The sequence below is a fragment of the Octopus bimaculoides genome, chromosome 10 (genome assembly GCF_046866305.1).
Source record: "Octopus bimaculoides isolate indiv1 chromosome 10, ASM4686630v1, whole genome shotgun sequence".
Lineage (NCBI taxonomy): Eukaryota > Metazoa > Mollusca > Cephalopoda > Octopoda > Octopodidae > Octopus > Octopus bimaculoides.
In genome coordinates this window covers 89,904,346-89,929,396 of record NC_142937.1, presented here as the reverse complement: position 1 = coordinate 89,929,396, position 25,051 = coordinate 89,904,346, and the positions used below count along the sequence as shown (strand labels likewise).

Genomic DNA, 25,051 nt, shown 5'->3' with positions numbered 1-25,051 from the left:
CATAAGTAATAGTGAAGAAAGTTTATTAAGAGCTGTTAGAGTCACAGTAGGAGATTGGGAAATCAAAAAGCCAAATGAAGCTAAAAACTAGGAAAAAGTAGCAAGATTATCTGACTAGCAAGAGAAGGATTTGCATGGTAGATTTCCAAAGATAGTTGCAAGAAATAGTAATAGTGAGACACGGTTATGTGTGCAAGAGAGATGACTGCACTGGTATGATCATGTGATGTGTATGGACGAGGACAGCTGTGTAAAGAAGTGCTGACCTTCGAACTTTGAGCCTCACAGAGGCAATGACTGATGACCGAGACCTTTGGCAATGTGCTGTGTTTGAGAGAACCTGACGAGCCAAGTGCACCCGAGCTGGTGGCACATAAAGAATCAACCTTTGAACATTGGGCCTCATGGAGGCAAAGTAGCTGATTCCTCTCAAGAATAGCCAAACAATATTTCCAGTTCCTAAAATTGCTTATTTCAGGAACATGTTTATGTCTGTAGTTATAGTTAAAATTGTCAATGTCTTTACAGAAACAGTTCTATATATATGTTATGAAGTAATATCTATCCCCACTTATAAGTGGATGTTTTATTGGAACAAACTGTATTATGACATAGAAATGCAATCACAAATTTCAGAAAAACTGGAAAATAGAAACAAAAAGAATAATTACGATTTACTCGTTGGTAGTAATCTCTGCTTTTGGCTGCTTTTATTTTCTTGGTGGAAGCTGCAGTGTCCTTTGATAAGTAACATTTTCTACTTGTTTTTGTTATTTCAAATGATAAACAATTTTCATCAGACAAACATTTTTCTGCACAAGTGTCTGCAGTTACATTTTTCTTATTCCATAATATTTTTCCAGGTACATCAAGAAGTGCACTATCTACTTTCACAAAATTAATCTTAGAAACTGGAATTAAAGTAAGATTGAGACAAATGTAAACAACAAAAACAACATCAATAATTTCTAATGAAGAAAGATGGAGAAAAGTTTGAGGTAGGAGCTGATTGATTAAATTGGCTCTTACACTTGACTGGTATTTTATTTTATTGGCCATAGAAAGGCAGAGTTACATTAGCAGGATTTGAGCTCAGAAGTTATACATCCAGAACAAATACCCAGCATAGTTTATCTGATTCTTTCTATCCATCATTAAAAAGATTAATTATAATTATTATTGCTGCATGATTAAAACTTATGGCTGCATGATTAAAAATCTGCTTCTTGACTGAGGATTGTGAAAGAAACTTGGTGGATGGAAACTATGCAGAAGCCTGCTGAAGATAACACACTTCCGCACTTGTTGCTCTTGTTTGGCAGATTTAATCTATTACCCAAATTAATACCATTAACTGAACCCTGGATAGCTTTAATTAAGTTCACTCTGTTGAATGGATTTAGGAAGTTATCTTCTCTGAGAATAGCTTTCTCTCTCACTTCAACCAGCCACAAATTCCATAGAAATTGTCATGGATTCAGTTATTCTTCTTCTAATAAAGATATTTAATAAAAGAATTAAGCAAAAATACCTAGACAGAGACAGCAAAAGAGAACCTATTTACATTACCTTTACAATTGGATGCAACTGGAGTCCATTTATTGTCATCTTTACACTTTGACTTCAACTGTTGTCCTCCTGGACATGTGTAGGTCACTTCAGATTTATAGGTGGTGTCAGTGTAGGACTTCTTTGCACCACCAACATCCTTTGGAGGTCCACAGTTAACTTTTGTAACAACTGGAAGTGATAAGAGAAACTGATATCAATGGTGAATCTATGGCAGGAGGAGGGTGAGAATTTGATAGTCAGCATTTGATAGTAATTGATATTTCGATTCTTTCTTGGTCAGATATGAAGAACGTTAATGTTGTTTCCAGTGTAAGCCTCCCTACTTCCCTCTAACTGACTAATTACATAAAGACAAATGACTTATTTCCTACTGCTAATAACTTGATAAAAATTTCCTCCCTTGCAACCAGTTAGTTTAGCTCTGAAGAAAAGAAATGAAATCAGTCTGTTCTCTACACTCTTCAATTGTTTGATTATGGAGTGATTAATAAGTACAATTATTATATTAGAGAACTAATATCCAGTCTTATCAGAAACATGTGTAAGCTAACTGGAATAAATTACATACATATCCATTACCATTACTTTTATGCCTTTTCTATAATGCTCTGTACTTACACACCAATTTTTCTGAGGGACTAAACTTTGGATTCACAAATTAAACTGGCCAGGATTTGTTAAAATATATATTACCAGGATTGTTACATCCATCACAGAACAATTTTGTTAGCTAGGTTTATTTTACTTCACAGAAAACTTGTAAAGTATTTTATCAGGTTCCTTAATCCCCTTTTTTCATTATAAATATGATTATTGTACTAGGGAACTATGATTCTTCAACTTTATTGGAAATATCTCTTAGCTGGAAAAAAAATGTATAAAAATCCCTCTCTTCTTTTGCCTTTTCTACACACACACACACACATATCCATCCCTTTCTCTTTCTGTTGTTATCCATCTGCTTCCCAAATTCAAGCCATCTTAGTCTCCTTTTGCACAGAATAGCTGTCATGCTTGTAAATGCTGTCTATTTCAAGACTTCTGTGTTGCTTTGTCTTAAGAGGTGATGTCAAGGATCTTGCATAAGCATCTCAGATGAAAGACATTGAGCTTCTCTTGTCTGGTGTATAGTGTCCAAGTCTCTGATCCATAGAGGAGGGTGTTCAGTATACATACTTCATAAATCCTGATTATGTACACACACACACACAAAGTATAACTCATGTGTACAGTTAAATGCACAACTGATAATGTTGTCTTCCATTATCGGATTTATCAAAAAGTGGTTTAAAGTTAGATTTCTTGGCCTTTTTATATATAAAAAATTTGTGCGGTTTGCCAAGCAAGGGAGAAGGAAGAAAGAAAAATTTGAGAAAGAGGAGGTAAAGAGGCGTGATGTAGTATACATTTATATTTATATACACAAGGTACACACAAAATAAATGAAATAGAAACACTCTACTGACCTGGGTTAGGTAAGTATATATCCCAATTTCCATCGTTGGGCTTAAGTTTATCACTCAACTGAGTCATGTTACTCAGATCACATAACTTATCTTGCTCATTGTACTGATAAGAGTTACATTCTATATATTGATGACAAGCCTTTTCACACTCCTTTAAGGTCCTATTCTTAAGCTCTACTAAAATAGCTTTGCTTGGTATGCCAACCTTTTTCATCGTAATAAGCCCTTCATCGACTGAAACAAAATAGAAAACAAGAAATTTATTTTATGCACATCCACCCATCCAAATACACACACAAACACACACACACACACACACACACACACACACACACCATACACATATTTTCTAGAATATATTAAATACTGAAACGCATGTATTGCATAATCATGTAAGTGGACAATTTGTAATAAGCAAAGAATTGATCCTCAAAATGACACTCTAATCAGAATTTAAGAGAGTTGTTGAAAATCTTGAGACTTTTTGCAAAAGCTGTGTCAATATTTAAGCTGCAAAGGTATGCTGGAAATGATCCAAGACACCGAGAACCACCAAGGTCATAATGAAGAACTGCAAATGGTACCAAATAGATTTTTGCATGGCCTGGATGGGCTTTAAAAAGGATTATGATATGCTGCTGCATACATGGACTCTGGAAACACTTGACATGCATGAAGTAATCAAGAACAGCATGCCTTGTTGAAAAACACATCTTTTACAGAAAAGTTGTGTTTTTCAACCAGTACTTAGCTGAGGTAACAATAAGAAGAGGTGTCTTCCAGGGCGATTTTCATTTAATTTTGCTAATCATGTCTATGTTTAGTGTTATAGATGAGCCTATCAATGTCTTAACAGCAATAGCTGTCCATAAGTATTTCAAGAAATTCAAATTTCAGAGGAAGAGGAGAGGATAATTCCTATGATAAAATACGAATAATAATTACAGTTTACTCGTTGGTAGTAATCTCTGCTCTTGGTTGACTTTATTTTCTTGGAGGAAGCTGCAGTTTGCTTTGATAAGGAACACTTTCCCATTTCTGTATTTATTTCAAATGATAAACATATTTTGGTAGACAAACATTTTTCTGCACAATCATCTGCTGTTATATTTTTTGTCTTCCACAATATTTTCCCAGATACACTCAGAGCTGCACTTTTTACTTTCACAAAATGGATCTGAGCATCTAGAGTTAAAGGAAAATTTAAACCAATAAGCAATAACATCAACAAATACAACAATTTTCCATCATAGAAATTAAGCCAAAACTTTGAGGTAGGAACTGATCAATGAAACTGGCATCTACACCTGACCAGTATCATATTTCATTGATCCTGAGAGGACAAAGTTAACATCAGCAGCATTTGAACTCTGAAGCTAAAGAAGCAGAATAGATGACACAACACATTTTGTCTGATGCTCAAACGATTCTGTCAATCTGTCACCCTTAATAACAACAATTATTATAATTATTATTAATAGTAACAATAATGATAATGGTTCCTAACTCAAACAGAAGGCCACACACTGAGTAGTGAATATAAATGAAAATAAATCAACCTCAATACTTGACTAGTACTTGTTTTATCAACCTCAGAATTATAATAGTTGTTTGAATTTGAACTGAAAATGTAAAAGAATTTAACTCACCACTTAACTATATTGCAAAGGTTTGTCTGGGAAATCAAAAAATCATTTCCTTTCCATCATCATCTAGTGAATCATATAACTATATAGTAAATATGGACACTCACAACTTAACGTAGCAAGTTAAGAAATTTTAATTCATCAAAATTTTACTTTTAATGAGATGACAAAAAGAAAAGTGATTATCTTTACAAGGCTCTCTTTTCTGAATTTTATGACCCAAATAAGACATTTACATAATAATTTTAATCTCCTCCCCTACACACATACACTGAGAGTGAATCTTTAATTAATCATGTCTTGGTTCAATAGGTTCAATCACCTTGCTATTTGTTTTCCATGCAGGAAGTGGCCCTAGGTATTTTGCCAACGGTATCCGTTTGCTATAAATAGGAATTAAGTGATGTGAGTCAATGATCTGACTTTGACTGCCAGTGCAATTTACTTCATTTTATAGAAACAATTAGTGCCCTTGAAATCACACAATCTTATATTTTTTTCTCTAAATGTATTTGGCTATGTGTCTAGACAAGGCATGCAGAATTAAGTACAATGAGATGTTACTTATATCTTTTAATAAGCTAATCATGATAGAAACAGTTATGTAATGGAATTCTGTGGCCACTCTCCTTTCTACATTTGTGAGATTCCTGTGGTCTATGTTCAATATCAGCAGTTGTGAGTCAATATGAATGCTTGATATTGTAATAAGTATATAAACAGTGACCAACTGTTGTTTACCACCATCACCATGATCACCTGAAATGTCTTGTGGTGGCGTTGAATCAAACAACAATTTATAGCAGAGGATAAGTTGTGTTAGATCTGTTAGCTTGTAATATAAAGTTCGACATTTAATGTGGAACCCCTATGTGGATGCCCAATATGTTATAAATGTTAACAAAACCTCTATCAACCATTCTCACCCATCTTTAAAAAAGGTATTTCACATTATCTAGTGTAATCCAAAGATTTTCAGAAGATACAGTCTGCAGGATTAAACTTGACCTAGGCAATGGGATTGGTGGATGTTCCAATCTATTGAGAGTTAATGGTGGGATAAAGCAATGACATCCTCAGGGTAGCGTTGGTCATCAATGACAATGAACTGGTAAGTTTGTTTTGGAAGACTTCTTGCTCAGGGAATAACATTGGGAAACTTTTTGAAGCCCTTGGCTTTGCTGTACTACCAAAGGGCCCTCCTGGTTCAAAATAAGATCTACAGTCACAGAAGTGTTAAGACAGGCCTCTTTCAGATGCATACAATAAAATGAAATCATTGCTGTGCTGTGAAATTATGTCAAAAAGCAGTTGTTATGTCTGGAATAATTGCACCACACCTTTTTTTATCTGGGCAGAGAAGGTAGTATTCTTTTACCTTGAGAGCAAGATCTAGTACCCTTCCACCACAAACTTTATATCTCTTCCAGTTACTCTTACCCATCATCACGTAATATAGAGTAGCTGTGTATCTCCTCTATAGTAAGACACCTATGCTTGTCACTCTATCATACCTTTGTCTTCAATACATGGCACAAATCTACCTCCCACTCTCTCAAATACACTCCCACTCAGCTGAGGGGTCTTTTTGTTTCCCTTTCTTTATTTTGTCTTGCAAGTTACTGGTGACCTCACTAGTACCAAGGAAAGGGATCCAGTACATACTGTAAAGTGGTTAGTGTTAGGAAAGGAATCCAGTGATGGAAACTATGTCAAAGATGACACTGGGTTTAATGCAGCTCGACAGTTCATTGGACACTATCAAACTGTCCAACCCATGCCAGCATAGAAAACTAAATGATGATGATGATGATGTGTACTAATTAGAGTATTACAAGAAATGCTTTACAATAAGTAATCAGGCTCATTTGGCCATCAGTTCAGATTAAACCAAGGTCAAATTTACCTTTCAATTTTGTGGGGATGAATAAAAACAATGTGCCAGGCAATTAGCAATGTTCATGGTTTTGGCTAAATGCAGTCCATTAAAAACTACTGCTTTGTGCCTAAATTAGAAACCATTATTGTTATTAGTAGTAGTATAATTATAGGTAGTTGACTGAAAGATAACAAGGGCATCAGAAGTCTGTATCAGGGGATTGCTACATTCTAGTAAAGAAAAACTCAGACATTATATTTACAGAGTTCTGGATGATAGCACAAAGTATGGCAAAGAAATTTCCTGTTAGAAGTTAAGAGAAAATCTATCAAAATGTGCTGTAATATAGCTATGGAAGTAATAAGTTTACTTGTCAAACATAAGGTATAAGGTAGAGTTATTTCTGCATGGTTAAAAAATCACTTCACAACTAAACCTTATGGATGAAAAAATTACATAGACAGAGAGAACAAGAAAGAAGCAACTTATGTTACCATTACAGGTTTCCACAATTGGAGACCATTTGTTGTCCTTTTCACATATTGACTTTAGTTTTTCTCCCTTTGGGCAAGTATAGGTCACTTCAGATTTATAGGTGGTGGCATCGTAGGACTTTTCTGCACCAGCAATGTCTTTTGGATTTCCACAGTCAATGTCTTTATAAGCTGAAATTGAAAACAGAAACTGATATCAATGGTGAATGTATATTATGTGTGTGCCTTACTAAATAAGTAGGAAAAGTGTTGGTAGGAATTCCATATGATGTACTCAGTGTAACATAAGGACATATGAGAGGTGCAATGGAATTACTGTAAGGTTAACAGAGAAAGTAGTCTTTGTATGTGGCAGATGTACAAGAATAATAAACGTTATGGACACATGGGAATTGGATTTTTCAGGAAACCCGCTTGAGGTTGTAGAGAGTGTCTGTTACATGGGTGACCTAATTAGCAGTGGAGGAAGATATTTTGAATGTATAATTGCTTGATTACAAATGAGATAGAGAAAGTTCAGAGAGCTATTACCCTTGTTAGCAACAAAAAATCAGTCTCTTTGAGTGAGAGGCAGATTTTTATGTCTTTGTGTACAAACAGCTGTATTATATAGCAATGAGATTATATTATCACCAATATCATCTTTTTCAACTGTATACCATGTGCACTTATATTTTCTGTATATCTATCTGATTTTCTGTAATCCACCACAAAATATGCCTCTTTATGTGTCAACAACGTAAACTGTTGCATTGGAGAGAAATAAAAGAAATCATTTTTATTATTTTTATAATTAAGGATTGTTGAGCCACAGAATCATTAGAGCATTGGCAGGAATAATCCTTTGTATTATGTATTCAGGCTCTTTATTTTCTGAGTTCAAACCCAACAAATGTCAACTTTGCCTGTTATCCATTCAGAGATTGATAGCATACAGTACCATTCAAGCACTGAAGTCAGTGGTAAAAACTAAACTCCTGACATCAGAAACTCATGGCCTTGTGAATAAATTAAAAACTATTATTATTATTAGCTGTATTTAAGGTAGAAAGATGGCAGAAATGTTTCCCTGGCAAGTAAATGCTTAGCGGCAACTCATCGATCATTACATTCTGAGCTCAAATTCTGCCAAAGTTGACTTATCATTTCATGCCTTGGAGCCAATAAAAGAAATACCAGTCAAACACTGGAGTTAATGTAATTGATTAGTCTCTCCTGTAAAATTTCAGGCCTTGTGTCTATGGTAGAAAGAATAATTAAGGATGGTAGATTGAAAGAATCATTAGTGCATTAGAAAATTGTTTCAGAGGATTGTTGAATTCTGGTAAAGAAGGACCCACAGCATTATACTGTACTGTACAGAGATGATGGTGCATGGTACTGGTGAAAAAGTTAGAAATTAAGAGAAGACACACATAAAATCCCTCAAGTATGACTGTGAGGTTAAGAAGGTTACTTCACAAATCTGGGGTCCTGGTTGGAATCTTGTTTATGAGGTTAAACATTTACTCCACAAATTAGGATGAAATTTGGTAGATGAAAGCTGTGTGGAATCCTGTTGGAGGGAGAAACTGCCACATATCTCCTATTTGGTTGGTAGACTTAATCCATCATCCAATTTAATGCCTGGCCTTTGGGTAGAATAAATGATGTCCACTCTATTGCAAGTATTTAGGGAGATCTTTGAACTGTGAATAGCTTCCTTTCTCCCTCCCACCTCCATCATCACTGTGGAAATTGCCATATAGTCAACCAGTCCTACTCTGACAAAGACATTTAGCATACAAATAAAACAAAAATAAAGCAAAATTACAAAGACAGAGACAAAAAGAGAGAAGCTATTTGCATTACTTTTACAGGTAGAATCTACCGAAGTCCATTTGTTGTCCTTTTCACATTTTGATCTTAGTTTTTCTCCCAGTGGACACGTGTAGATCACTTCATCTCTGTAGTTGCTGGAAGCACAGGACTTTGATGCACCAGCAATGTCTCTTGGTGGTCCACAGTTTATTTTGTCATTAGCTAGAATTGAAAATAAAAATTGATATCAATGGTGTGTGCATTTTAGGAGGAGGGTGAAAATGAGGAGATTATGACAAGGTTAAAACGAAACATTGTGTGAATCAATTGGAAGAAATTTGCTCACACATACAGAAACATATACGTGTATAATTTTCTTCTATTTTTAATTATTTGAAGACTTTCTGTTAGGAGGAAGCTAGTATCTAACAAAGATACAAAGGTCCAATGTTGGAATGGAGAAAAACAAAAAAATTTATATTGTGAAATTAAGAAAAGTCTTGCCTTCTTGTACAGAGCCTTTCTAGTTGTTATCAGGATCTTGCAGGATTTACATATGAGTGAGAGACTTGCCAGTATATATATATATATATATATATGTGTGTGTGTGTGTGTGTGTGTGTGTGTGCGTGTGTGTGTGTGTGTGTGTGTGTACACATATGCTCATACACACACACACACATGTAACAAACTGAACCCAGAACCCATTTTTAAACTTATTACTTACTCTGTTGGGCTCCCCTGGTCAAATTGCCGTATCAATAAAAATAATGAACAAATGCAGTTAACTACAACATATTTCCAAAGCAGAAAAATTCAAATCATAAGTGAAATTAATTCACAACATGCTTTATATTTGCATCAATACTCAACGTGGAATTTGATTTGATCTGAGTGGTGTCATACCTGAAGATGAAGCATATTATATCATTATTTTATGATGTAATTACACTTATAGTGTTAATTGTTCTGCTTCAGAAATATGTGCTTTACTTGAGTGTATTTCTCCATTTTTCACTATTCCTATGTTTATTCATCACATACTGGGCAATCTACATAGCTATTCAATTTGGAACATTTGTCATCTTAACAAAATTATTCCATCAATTTTGATGTACAATGAAGTGAATGTGATATATTGAATAATGAATTTTATTGATCTATTATTTTTGCCTTTCAGTGTTATATACAAGCCATATCTATGCTAGATGCTAACAAGCTGTTGACTATAAGCTACAGGATTCCCTTGAAATCATGTACATATATGTGTGTGCGTGTTTGTTATAAGCATATACATATTAGATATGTGTATATGTAGAAACAAACAAACTAGCACACACATGCATACAGACACGTGAAATAAATGAATTACACTCCACTGACCTGGGTTCATGATATGTATATCCCATCCATCTTTGTTGGGTTTAAGGTCATAAGTCAGGTGAGTCTCATTAGATGGAATACAGGATTTATTTTGTTCATGATACTCATAAGATTTACATCCTGGAATTTGAAGACAAGCACGATCACACTCCTTTAAACTGATTCCTTTAATCCGATCAGGTGAATCATGCCCTGGTATGGCAATTTTTTTTAATGTTAAAAGATCATCATCGGCTAGATAAAGAAGAAATGAAAGAAAACAAGAAAAATATTTTATATTCACACACACATTAAATATTTTATAGCATCTGTTGCATAATTTGTTTTAAATGATGACAATGACGACAACGATGATGATGGTGATGATGACAATAATGATGACAATGATGAATGTGAGCCTCCTCATCATCATCATTATTGAACGTTCATTTTTCCATGCTGGCATGGGTTTGGCATACCTGCATTATAAACAAATAATTGATCTACAAAATGACAACTTAAAATTCATGTGAATGTAAAACATCTTCAGGCTAATTTGATGACAAAATAAACACTTATGATGATTCAAAGTGAGAAATACGAAGGCTGTGGTCAATGAAGAGAGTAGACGTGATGCCAATAGTAATTGGTGCATTTGGAAGTATCAGCACTCAGCTACCAACATGGCTGAAAAAGACTGGTGCAAGTGTGAAGGAGGATCACCTACAAAAATCAGCATTGCTTGGAACTGCAAGAATTCCTTGCAGGGTTCTTGAAGCATGACCAGTAAACAAGTGTCACCTTAGTCTGCTGGCTGTGGACAGCTGACACTTTCCATCATACCCAGCAAAATAAGCTGTGAGTTTTCATATAATAATAATAATAATAATAATAATAATAATAATAATAATAATCATCATAATATTCATGTTTAAGTAAAGTGACAAGTATTTCCTTTCTTACACACACACATGCACAAGAACACACACACACACACACACACAAAGAAGCAATTGAAAACATAATACAGAAAAGTGTTCAAGGTAAACAAATGCAGTGTGAAAAGGCCCTAACAGTATTTATATTTACTAAAATTACTTATTTCTGGAATGTGCTTGTCTGTCCGAGTGGTTAAACCTGTCAATGTCTTTACAGAAATGGTTTTCTATAAACTATGAAGTATAAATGCAATCATAAATTTCAGAAAAAGAGAAATACAAAGAATAATTACAATCTACTTGTTGGTAGTAATCTCTGTCTTTGGCTGATTTTATTTTCTTGGAAGTAGCTGCAGTTTCCTTTGATAAATAACATTTTCCACTTGCTTTAGTTATTTCAAAAGATAAACAAGTTTTGTCAGACAAACATTTTTCTGCACAGAATTCTGTTGACACATTTTTTTTTCTCAACAAAGTTTTTCCAGGTACATCCAGAATTGCATCTTTTACTCTCACAAAATTGACCTTAGTAACTAGAATTAAAGGAAGATTGAGACAAATGTAAACAACAAAAACAACATCAATAATTTCTAATATAGAAAGATGTACAAAAGTTTGAGGTAGGAGCTGATCGATTCAATTGTACTTGACTAATGCTTGTTTTATCAACCACAGAAGTATGAAAGCTGAAGTACATTTAGATGGGATTTGAACCTAGAATGTGAAAGGATGTAACTGAATATGACTAGTCATGGAAAAGATTATTGCCCATCTCTATATTGATTTTGCAGTGTTTTGTCTTGGAAAACTAAAATAATCTCACATTCATCACCAAGTAAATAAATATTAATGTGGACACTCACAACCTCATGTAACCAGCTAAGGAATTTTATTTCTTCAAAAATTATTCTTTTAATGAGATGGGAAAAGAAAAGTGATTATCTTAAGGAATTTCTCTCTTCTGAATTTAATGACCAGAAAAAGAGATTAGCATAATGATTTTACCAGCTGTTGAGGGTGTAATTTTAATTAGTCATCACAACTTCAATAAGTAGCCATTTTTCTATTTGTTTTTGATGCAGAAAGTGACCCTGAGTATTTTCCTCATCTACATATATGGATTGAATGGTGTGAGTCAATGATTCAGGTTTGATTCTCAGTTTAAGTCAGTTCATTTTACATAAACAATAAGAGACCTTCAGAAAGACATGAATTTCACATAAACTCATGGCATTTCTAATTATGTTTGGTCATATTCTTAAATAATGAATAGATAATTGATTACACTGTGGTGATACTTATATGTTCTTATAAGCTACTTGTGAGAGAAACAGCTATGTCGTGAATTCTATGGTACCCTGTGGTCCGCATCCAGCAAGAACAACTGTGTCTCAATGTGCCTGTTTATTAATGCCAGATCACCTAATGTAATCCTAAGTATATACGATTAAACTCGATTGGGCAATGTAATTAGTGGGCATTACATGCTTGTATCTATAGAGGGTTAATTGAGTGGAAGATCATTGATATTCACAAGGATATTCTGGGGTTCAATGTGAATAAGGTGGTAAGTTTGTTTCAAAGAACTTCTTGGACATGGAATGCTATGGCAACTTCATGGAGCCCTTGGCAGTGTTATCAAATAGCTCAGTAAAACCAAGAGAAAATCTAGTCATAGAAGTTCTGATAGACAGTGCTGTGCAAGATTTTCACAGTGGAACACATTAATTTTACATGCACTGTCAGTGTCCATGCATTATATGCATTATAGACTTGTAGATTTATGTCAAACTGCTGCTATTGTGTGTGTGGAACGATCTGACTATCATTCAAGTCCATCATTATGATCACCTCATATCCTCCTTTAACTGAGCAAAGATGTTCCTTTTCCTCTGTCTGCTAGCTGTAGTAAAAGAGGTTGTGTGATGGATGAGGTTGAAAGGTCTGGCAATTGGAGTTTTCCTCTTTGGTCAGTACCTAATCTGTATTTTTAAAGTTTCACTTGTAAAGAAGATGAGGATGGAGAGGAAGATATTCTCCTCTAGGGAAATTATTGAAAGTGACATGAGAGTGGATGGATCGTGCACTACATAAACCTGAATCTCAAAGAATATTACTCGGAGAGGACACTTGTCCTTGGCGTTCATGATGATCTTTGATGGTGGGGGTTCATCAATTAGTTTTAGATAAAGATCCTTCAACATTCAAGAGAAATGTATCATCATTCTCATCTTTATTTTAAACGTATACATGAATACTAAATATAAAACTGAAAGAAATGCTTTATGGTATGTATTCAGACTCTTCAGAAACCACTGTTATTATTTGTCTCATTATGATTTAGGATGGTGGAATGAATGACCATTAGAGTATCAAAAGTTTTGGATGATTACTGAGTTCCAGTAAAGGAAAATTCAATGTGTTGCATTGTTCTGAGTTTTAGAGGATGAAGCAAAGTATGGGTGAGAGAGCTGAAGTTAGAAGTTAAGAGAAAAACTGCCTAGGTTAGCTGAGATAGAACTGTGGAGGTAATAAGTTTACTTGACAAGAATCTGGTACTGTCTGCACTTATGGCTGCATGATTAAAAATCTGCTTCTTGATTAAGGATTGTGAATGGAATTTGGTGGAAGGAAACTTTGCAGAAGCCTGCAGGAGAGAACATGCTTTCTCACTTGCTGCTCTTGTTCAGCTGGCTTAATCCATCAACCAAATTAATACCATTACCTGGCTCTTCAAAATCTTTAATGAAGCCCACTGTGTTGCAAACATTTAGGAAGGTCTCTAGTTTGAGGATAACTATCTCTGACCCTCCTACCAATCAGAAACACAATGAAAATTGTCATGGACACAGTCACACTTCCTTTGACATAAACTTGGAACACAAAGCTAAAAGAAAATTATGAAGATAGAACCTATTTATATTACCTTTACAAGACACCTCTGGAGCCCATTTCTTGTCTTCTTTACATGTTGCCTTTAATTCTTTTCCATCATGACAAGTATAGATCACTTCAGATTCATAGGTAGTAGTATCATAGGATTTAGATGCACCAACAACATCTTTTGGTGGTCCACAGTTAATTTTTGTGACAACTGTAATTGATAAAAGAAAGTGATGTCAATTGGGAGTATATGTTAGGAAGAAGGGGAGAATGAGGAGATAATTACATTTGTGCCAGAAGTTCCAATGTGGACATTTCAGAGTGTTTGGGTGTCAATCTGAGGACAGTGCAATCTTAGAACATGTAGTGAGAATGATAAAAATCAAACATCCAGTCAACATCATAGTGTTTGGAGTAATCACTAGTGATAGCAATGTTGTGCTTCCATTCATCTTCCCACAAAATCAAAAACAAACAATGCGCAAATGCAAAATTAAAAGTATAAAATGGTGACAATTTACCTATTGCACCTGTGTGTGTGTGTGTGTGTGTGTGTATATATATATATATATTTCAAAATGTAACCACATGTGGATCATTAGTGATTTTTTTCCCTCCTTCTTCCTTTTCTCTTGGACTTTTTTCCGTCTCCTGTTTCTGACAAAGAGCTTTGCTCAAAATGTAAAAACTACCTTCTTTCCTTCCCTAAGCATCTGCTAATACTTTGCATGTACCACATTCTTGTGTTTGATCTTCGTTTTTTGGGGATTTACTATATATACATATATATGATGGCAGCCACCAAGGAGTACATCATGATGATGATGGGAACATCACATATATGGAAGTTTTAACATTTTAAACTCTGACTGGTAATGTACCCCTGAAACGGCTATAGATGGAACACTCTCTTATTCTTTTGGATCCTTTTTGTTTACTGTTCTTAACCTTGATATCTTGTGTCACTTTTATTTCATATTTTAGATGTATTAGAAATTTTAGACGATTTAGGTGGTCTGCCATTTTGAAGACTGATATCTTTATTCCTATATTTATAAACCTCTCATTCATTTTGTGCCCCCTACATTTATCAAACACAACTTTTTACATGTAATCCTTATTTATATGTAATATTATATGTATTTTTATAGAATATATATTTTTATAGATGGGGCACATAGAAGACATGGAACAAAGTACTGAATGATAACATCAGGACACTGAGCCTTTCAGGCAAGATGTCAAAGGGCCAAGATGCCTGGTGCTTTGCTGTACTCAAGAAGACCTGTGGTCCACAGCAGAAGTGTTAAGGTCAGTCCCCTTGGTGAAAAGGATTAGCCTGCAAGAATCCTGTGCTGGTGCCACATAAAAAGCACTTGTGCTGGTGCCATATAAAAGTGCACTTGCTGGTGCCATGTAAAAGCATTCAGCACACCATAAAATGGTTGGCATTAAGAAGGGCATTCAACCGTAGAAACCATGCCAAATCAGACTGCAGTCTGGTGCATCTCTCCAGCTTGCTAGCTTTAGTCAAGCCATCCAACCCATGCCAGCATGTATGGATAATTTATCCTGATCACGCTATTTATAGCATTATCACGTGTTTGAGTAATAAATATATTTCTGTATCTTACAATACATCTCAATGCTTCTAAAAACAAACTTTGTTTGTTTACTTTCATTGTAAAGTTGAATTTAACGTTAGCGTCTTATGAAGCTAAATTTACAAGTTCTAAAATTGCAGAAGAATTCGTTGCTGGGCAGTTTAGTTTAATGGTAAAACACTTGACGTGTAATCACAGAGATGTGAGTTCGAGTCTCATGGCTGGCCAGTAACGTATTTTCCTGCAATAAATGGATAATTTATCCTGATCACGCTATTTATAGCATTATCACACATTTGGGAAATAGATTTATTTCTGTATCTTATATATATATATATATATATATATATATATATATATATATCAGCATAACCCTTATATATATATATATATATATATATATATATATATATATATATATATATATATATATATATATATAAGGGTTATGCTGATTATGATGATGATATATATATATTTATATATTTATATATATAAGGGTTATACTGATGATGATGATTATATATATATATATATATTGCCCCTGGACTGGCTCTTGTGCGGGTGGCACATAAAAGACACCATTTCGAGCGTGGCCGTTTTCGTGCGGGTGACACGTAAAAGCACCCACTACACTCTGAGTGGTTGACGTTAGGAAGGGCATCCAGCTGTAGAAACTCTGTCAAATTAGATTGGAGCCTGGTGTTGCCATCCGGTTTCACCAGTCCTCAGTCAAATCGTCCAACCCATGCTAGCATGGAAAGCGGACGTTAAACGATGATGATGATGATGATGATATATATATATATATATATATATATATATATATATATCATCATCATCATCACCCTTTAACATCTGTTTTCTGCACCCATACATATATTTATATATAAATAAACACAGACATACATATAATAAAGAAGCTGGAAACACTCTACTGACCTGGGTTAATTATGTATATGTCCCAGCTTCCATTGTTGGGTTTAAGTTCATTACTCATCTGAGTCACATTACTCAGATCACACATCTTCTCTTGCTCATTGTACTGATAAGAGTTACATCCTGCATAGTGATTGCAAACTTTGTTACAATCCTTTAATTTCACATCCTGAAGACGTCCTATCTTAGTCTTCTTTGATACGCTAACTTTCCTTATCATGAAAGGCTTGTCATCAGCTGGAAAGGAAGAAAAACACAAGAAATATATTTTATAGTCATCCACCAACTTAATCCCAAATACACATCACATGCATCACACACATATATTGAATATTGAAAAGCATGTGGTGCATGATTTTTTAATTTGATGTTCTATTAATAAACTAATAACTGATCTACAAAATGATATCTTAATCAGACTTCATCTATGTTAGAGAACATTTTTCTAACTTCTTTTAAAAGCTTGTTTGAATACATAGGGTGCAGACAATATATTTGTACACATCTCCTCTCATGGTGTATATTTGTAGGGTTGACAATACCTTAAACATATCATGTGCTAGCTATGGCCATTCAGTCTTAAAGAAAAACAAATCATCAGAAGACAGATGTACAAATGGATTACCTACAACTGTGACATTGAGATGAGCTTTTGCTTATGTTTCCTGATGCACTAGAATACATAGTCTTATGCTGAAAAATAATTTTCTGGATGGATTGTTTTTTTTTTTATAGCATATTACCCATTTATAAAACAATGCACCAGATGATTTTCTAATATTTTATTCAAAATTTCAATAGCTAGTACTTCTACATAATTGTCTACAAAATAATGATGATAATAATCCTTTCTACTAAAGGCACAAGGCCTGAAATTCTCAACTGGTACTTATTTTATTGACCCCAAAAATATAAAATGTGAAGTTGACTTTAGTGGAATTTGAACTCAGAACATAAAGATGAACGAAATGTTGCTAAGCATTATGCCCAGCATGCTAATGATTCTGCAGGCTCACCACCTGAATAAAAATAATAATGATACTGGATCATAGATATAGCATGTTCGGGTGACAACAAGGTATACAATAAGGAGGAAAGAAAAGTTGATAGATATGATAGGTTAGCTTGGGAAGTTAAGCAGTTCTGGTCGCTGAAAAAGGTGATAGTAGTACCAATAATTGTCAGAGCCTTGGGAACAGTGATTAAAAACCTTGAGAACAAATAAGAGCTGCAATAAGGGTGGAGCACTTGCAGGTCAACTATTCAGGGAGAGCTTCCACTTGTTCCATTTCTGAGGGAGATCCATTACCTTGATCATATTTTCCCAGTTCCACACTAACTGGAAATTTAGTTCAAACCAGACTCTGAAAACTTTCACTGAGTCCTCAATCCAGCAATAGAAATTACTGCTGGCCAAAATTTGGTCTTGTGAGTGCCTTTATATGTCCTCTTTGGTCAACAATGTGACCAAGAGCCAACTGCTTCTTCACCATACAAAATCCATTCAGTGAATCTGGAGTTACGTATGCATGCTACATGTCAACTCCATTACAACTGGAATTTACTTCAGAAAGAATACATAATTGAAATACTAGCTCTCTCTAGCACAGTGGTACTTAGAAATTTATCTTGCCACTTGATGTTGTGAATATATGTGTAGTTATGCATGCATGGATATATTGTATGTGAGACTTATTAGAAATATTAGAAAAAGCTGCTGTTATTGCTATATAGTACGAAGTACAAATGGAGTCACAAATTTCAGAAATAATTGAAAAGAGAATTCCAATAATAAAATACAAAAAATAATTACGTGTTACTCGTTGGTAGTAATCTGTGTCTTTGTCTCCCTTTAATTTCTTGGAAGTAGCAGCAGATTTCTCTGATAAGTAACATTTTCCATTTTCTTTATTTATTTCAAATGATAAACAGCTTTCATCAGACAAACATTCTTCTGCACATTCATCTGCTGTTACATCTTCCTTATCCAACGATGTTTTCCCAGGTACATCCAGAGCTGTATCTTTTATTTTCACAAAATTGATCTGAGGATCTAAAGGTAGAGCAAAATTTAGGCCAATGAAAAATAACAACAACAATTCTAACATAAAAAGTAGGCCAAATTTTTAGGTAAGAACTGATCACTTAAATTAGCCTCTACGCTTGACTGATAGCTTGGTGTTCAGGATGATCTTCAAAGGCAGGTTTCTTCAACTGGTCCCCAATAGAAATCCTGCTAGATTTAAGGGGCTTGTATCACCATTCTCATCTTTATTTTCAAGAACATGGATATTAGTACATGGATACTAATTAGAGAATTGAAAGACATGCTTTACAGTATGGTTCTTTTTGGACATCACTTCAAATGAAACCAAAGTTAACTTTGTTTCTCATCCTTGTGGGTGTCAATGTCATAAAGGACCAGTCAAATTGTAAGGTTGATGGTGATGACAATACCTGTTCATTAAAAATTGTTGGCTTTGTGTGCAAATCAAGAATCTTTATTATTATCATTATTAGTAGTATTGTTGTTGTTGTTATTATTATTATTCTTAGTAGTAGTAGTAGTAGTAGTAGTAGTATTGTTATAATCAAGGGTGGAGAATTGAGAGAGAGCAAAAGGAGTACAAGTTTGTTTCAGAGGATTGCAGAGTCTTATTAAAGAATGACTCAGGGCATTAAATTGTACTGAGTTTTGGATGATGACATAAAATATGGGTGAGAAAGATCACGTTAGAAATTAAGAGCAAAATGTATCAAGATGAGGTGAAGTATAGCTAATAAGTTTACTTAACAACAGTGTAGTATTGGGTAGAGTTTTGTGTGTGTAGTTAAAAATTTGTTTCAAAATCCTTGAGGATGAAGTTTACTGGATGGAAACATTTTGGAAGCTAACTGGTGACAAGTTTCTAGACTTCAAGTTCTTCATCAGCAAACTGAATTCATCACTCAATTTAATAGCATTATCTGGCTCTTTGGTAATATTAATGGAATCCACATTTTTGCAAGCATTTGGAGAAGTCTCTAGTCTGAGGATAACTTCCTCTCTCCTTCCCACCAGCCACAAACACCATGGAAATTGTAATGGAGCCAACCAGTCTCTTTTGGCAAAGATATTTAACACAAAAATTTAACAAATTACTTTGACAGAGGCAATAGGAAAGAAGGTGTTTATGTTACCTTTACAGGAAGACCCTACTGGTGTCCATTTGTTGTCCTTTTGGCATATTGACTTTAGTTGTACTCCATTTGAACAAGTATAGAGTACTTCAGATTTATAGGCAGTGGTTTTGTAGGACTTTGATGTATTAACAATATCTTTGGGAGGCCCACAGTTAACATTTGCATAAGCTGAAAATGAAAAAAAGAAATTGATATCATTTGTGAGTATGTGTCAGGAAGAGGGTGAAAACAAGGAGATAATGATGCATTTGGAACAAAAGATATTGAGTGAATCAAATTGAAGTACACAAATATACATACATGCATACATATATAGAGTCATACTTACATATATGCATTTATGTATGTATATATGTACATATGTAAGTATTATTTAATAACAGTTTGACTTGGTTCCATGCAGCTTAAACCTTCATAGGCTCCTTAAACCAACCTATCATATCATACTTGCAGACAACAAAGGAGACAAATTAAAGATAACTCCTAAATGCTGGGCAATTATTGGTCAATGGAGATCACATTGTATTATTGATATGGCAGCAATATCAATTAAGTTCTTTATTAATAGGAACATGGTCTATGATAAGAGGGTGGTGATATCATATATGGTCACGCCATCTTTAAGGTGCCACACATGGCTTGCCAGGGATGTGATGAATTGTCTTTCCAGAATACTGAAAGAGCACCTGTAGTTGTACAGGCACTGCTTGAAGGCAGTTCCAGCTGACCCAATATATTTCCGGATTGCAGTGTTGGTTTTGTTCACATTTCTGGTGCATCTTCCATTGGCTCTGGAACTGGAGATATTGTTGTTACTACTGCTGTTACTGTAGCTGTTATTGGTACTGTTATTAGGGAGTGTGGGTCTGACAATATCACTGTGACTGTTGTTGTTGAAGTCATCCCTGGCCATAGTGTTGCTGCTGCAGTTGCTGAAGGTTATGTGGCTGCCGTCATTGGTGATACTAGGCATGGGGCTGGTAGCTTTACTGGTGCTGCTGGTGTTGGTGTGGTTGTCATCTCTGGCAGTAGCGCTAGGGTTGGGGTTGTTGGCAATGGCAACGGTGTTTCTGCTGCTGTCACTGTTGCCATTGCCATCAACGTTGTTGGATGGACCACTGCTGTTATTACTATGGTCACTAGGTCTGGGTACCACCACAGCCTCATATTCCCCTCCCACCCCCACACACATATACACACTCCTCCCACATTTTATGGGTGTTTGCTAATATACTTTGCATGTTGGGTTTACAACCAAAGGAGACCCTTAGGTTGTGCCTTTTGAAAAAACGCCTGTATCTGTGTGTCTGCATGAAGTGTTTGTCTACTAACCTGAGGAATATTCTTCCCATATGTCTTGACACTGAGTGACCAAACAACATTCCGGCAGCACTTCCTTTTGTGGGTGCTAGGGCCCAGCTTATAGGAGATGTGGTCCTTAAACCCACTGGATACCAGTGTCTCATTGTAATAGGGGGCTGTGGCATTAGAAATTTATTGCCTTGAGGATAAATTCAAAATCCTCTTTCTGACACCTTTCACAAGGTTCTTGAACACGATAGGGGATGGCAGGGGGCTGTGTTGATGTATGACAGCCTCTTGTTTGGTTTGAGGTAGGGCCTGTGTGTACTGGAGCCTAAGTCTAAAGTGACATTTATGAAGTCCACAGCGGAGAGGTTGGTCTCAATATTTATTTTGAGTCCCACGGAGCCTAGGGCACTAAACAGGTCCTTTCTAGGCCTATCAAGTGTGTGCACATTGGCTCTTCTAAAGATGGCTAGAGCGTCGTCTCTGTAGAGACCAAAGAGGACAGACAGGAACTTCTTTCCTAAGATTTCCAGGATATATAGTCAATGAGGTCACATATGTATGTATGTATGTATGTCTACACTCATGCAAGCACATGCATAATAAAATAAAATGAAAACACTTTACTGACCTGGATTAATGACATAAGTATCCCAACCCTTTTTGTTGGGTTCAAGGTCATGAGTCAAGTGAGTCGCATTACTTGGATCACAGAGCTTAGCTTTTTCCTTATACTCATAAGAGTTACATCCTGGAGTTTGATGACAAGCATGGTCACACTCCTTTAAGGTCACATTTTCCTGCCGTTTAAATGTATCTTTTCCTAGTATGGAAGTGCTTTTAAATTTTAAAATATCATCATCAGCTAGATAAAAAAAGAAAGAAAACAAGAATTACATTTCATAATCCCATACACACACACACACATTAAACATTATATAGCATCTGGTGCATAATTTAATTTAAATAGACAATTTATTATAAACAAATAATTGATCCGTAAAATTACAACTTGGAATTCATGTGAGTTTTAGCACATCTTCAGACTCATTTGAAACCTTCCTTCAAAATTTGTGTATCATTTGTATATCTTTTTCTAATTGATTAATTTAGTATTGTCTAAGTGCTGATCAACAAATGGTTAGCCAATGTGTCAAGTGTTGTTAAAATCATTTAATCTTGAAGAAAGCACACCAGCAGAAGAGTAATATACATATAATTTATGTACAACCTAAACAATTAGGTGAGCTTCCAAGTACATCTTATGATAAAATAGAATGCACATGAATTTTGAGATGGGTGATTATGCACAAAAATATTCTCATGGACCGACTGTGCTTTTGATAACACATTGTCTATATAAAAAATACTGAATGAGATGGCTTTCTAATATTTTCTTTAAAATTCTGATTACATAGTATTTCTGTATAATTACGTAATGTTTGAACAGAGAACATTGTTTATAATTTGATGAGTAAGCTTGTGTTTATGCTGGGTAGATCATTTTCCTGTTCTTGGACACTCCAAATAAACCTATACATGGAGGTGGACTTTTCCCTGTACATGAACTTAAAAGAATATATAAGTTAAGTGAAACTTTTCTTGAAGTCACTGATAGTAAGTCTCACTGTGAAGCCATCAGTTGGAGTGAGGGTTGTTCTATATACCACTGACATAGAAAGGTAGAATTCTTTCAGCAGAGAGTTTGATGGATTTTGACAGTTACAAGTAGGCATCTTGAAAAAAAGCTTGATATGTGTATGCACGTCCTATTGTAACATACAATGCTGGAAGAGTAACAAACTTTAACCCTATGCACATTCATAAGCTTGTGATACTTGTGTGTGCCTGAGAAATGGTGTCTACTACAGGATAAAAAGTTCCTGGTCATGTTCATTGAGACATTTAGGTTGAACTGAAGACTGAATAAAGTTGGTCCCTCTCTAATTCTGTTTTGGTGTGGAGATGGAAGTTGCTCTGTTTATACTATATTCTCTCTAAAGCCAATCCAAAATACTTTGCTGTACTGTAAAAAATGCTATCAAAAATATATCCTTTTGTGGATAAACTAGAGAGTTTTTTTACGTAATACTAACAACTAAATTTGATATTATAGTTTGAAAGTAGGAGTTGAAATCCCCATGAAGTTTTCTGTTCTCTTTATTAAGTTTCCTGTTGGGTATACTTTGTGTAATACCTGTCTTAAAGTCTAAAGTGATGTTTACTGTTGTGGTTACCATGAGAGATAGTCATATTGGCTTTTTGCTGCAAAATGCACTCTTCTTTATATCGCTAGAAGGGAGATAAATCCCTGCTGCCTCCACTGGTAAATCCACTAGATCATGTTGCTTTGATGTTCTTTGGTCTTGTCAATGTTGGGTACTTGACTGCTAAAGGCAGCAGTGATTCATCTCCTCACCAGCAATATATAGAAAAGCAGTGCTAGAACAGGTGTTGGTGTGTCACGAGATGATGGTTAGCTTGTTGAAAAATACATATTAGTGACAGAAGCAATATTAATATAATGAGGTAATATTTATCCCCACTTGTGGATGTTCTATTAGAACAAACGATATTATGAAGTAAAAATGAAATCACAAGTTTCACAAAAAGTAGAAAAGAGAAACACAAAGAATAGTTACGTTCTACTCGTTGGTAGTAATCTCTGCTTTTGGCTGCTTTCATTTTCTTGGTGGATGCTGCAGTTACTTTCGATAAATAACATTTTCCACTTTCTTTCTTTATTTCAAATGATAAACAATTTGTGTCAGACAAACATTTTTCTGCACAGACATCTGCTGTTATACTTTTATTTTCCAATAATGTTTTTCCAGGAACATCAAGAACTGCACCTTTTACTTTTACAAAATAGATCTTAGAAACTGGAATTAAAGGAATATTGAAACAAATGTAGACACTAAAAACAACACTAGTTTCTAATGTAGAAAGAAGACAAAAAGTTAAGGTAAAAGTTAATTGATTAAATTGGCTCTGACACTTGACTGGTATTTCATTTCACAGGTCCTGGAAAAGCAGAATTGAAATCAGAAGTTATAGAGCCAGAGCAAATATCCAGCATAGTGTTGAACTAGGCATCAGATTATACCAAATGATAAGCTGTATAAGATCTGTCAGAAGGTCAACATTTACTGTTGACCACCATGTTGGAAGCCCCCTATTGAATGTCCAACATGTTAGATATACTAACAAATCTCTCTCAGTCACATTCCACAATCTTAAGAAGGGAAGGTCAGATTATGTAATGTAATACTAAACATACCAGATGAAACCTGACCTGGGAAATAGAATTGGTGAGTGTTACACTCTAGTAATCTACAGAAGATTAGCTGAGGGGAAAGAGCACCAATATTCTCATGGATACTTTAGGCATTGATAAGAATGAACTGGAAAGATTGTTTTCATCAGAGAATACTATGGACAACAACCTGATGTCCCTGGCAATGGTACAAGATAAACCTACTCTCATCGATGTGCCATCAGACATGCTGTCCAAGAGTGCTGTTCCAGGCACTCGTTCCATGTCCAGGCATTTGCTACTTGTAGAATTATATCAAACTGCTGTTATTGTGTGTGGGACATATCCAGCTGCCATTCAAATTCATCGTTATGATTGCCCCACATCCTCCTCTAACTGAGCAGAGAAGTTCCTTTCCCCCTGTCTGCTAGTTATAACAAAAGAGATTGTGTAGTGGATGAGGTTCAAGTCTGACAATTGGGACTTCTCTCTTTGGTCAATCCCTAATCTGTATTTCTAAAGTTTCATTTGTAAAGAAGATGAGAATGGAGAGGAGAAAAATTATTGAAAGTGATGTGAGAATGGATGGGTCCCATAGTGCTTAAACCTGTAGGTCAAAGAGTATTCATTGGAGAGGACACTTGTCCTTGGAGTTCTTTGATGGTGGTGTTCTTCAATTGATCCTAGTTAAAAATCCTTCTACATTCAAGAGGATTTCATT

At 35.0% G+C, this 25,051-nt stretch overlaps 1 protein-coding gene across 1 annotated transcript in view; it reads right to left on the bottom strand.

Moving 5' to 3' along the window:
- Window positions 1–25,051, bottom strand: part of LOC128248841 (uncharacterized) — a 353,886-nt gene that overhangs the window by 13,770 nt on the left and 315,065 nt on the right. The window contains exons 171-184 of the mRNA XM_089358260.1: window positions 23,717–23,956; window positions 21,706–21,939; window positions 19,764–19,934; window positions 18,397–18,636; window positions 16,587–16,820; window positions 14,084–14,251; window positions 11,451–11,690; window positions 10,241–10,474; window positions 8,909–9,079; window positions 7,058–7,228; window positions 3,984–4,223; window positions 3,039–3,272; window positions 1,570–1,740; window positions 672–911 (exon numbers count right to left, since the gene is read on the bottom strand). Of these exons, the coding sequence (XP_089214386.1) occupies window positions 672–911; window positions 1,570–1,740; window positions 3,039–3,272; window positions 3,984–4,223; window positions 7,058–7,228; window positions 8,909–9,079; window positions 10,241–10,474; window positions 11,451–11,690; window positions 14,084–14,251; window positions 16,587–16,820; window positions 18,397–18,636; window positions 19,764–19,934; window positions 21,706–21,939; window positions 23,717–23,956 (2,988 nt within the window). The remainder of the gene's footprint in view (window positions 1–671; window positions 912–1,569; window positions 1,741–3,038; window positions 3,273–3,983; window positions 4,224–7,057; window positions 7,229–8,908; window positions 9,080–10,240; window positions 10,475–11,450; window positions 11,691–14,083; window positions 14,252–16,586; window positions 16,821–18,396; window positions 18,637–19,763; window positions 19,935–21,705; window positions 21,940–23,716; window positions 23,957–25,051) is intronic.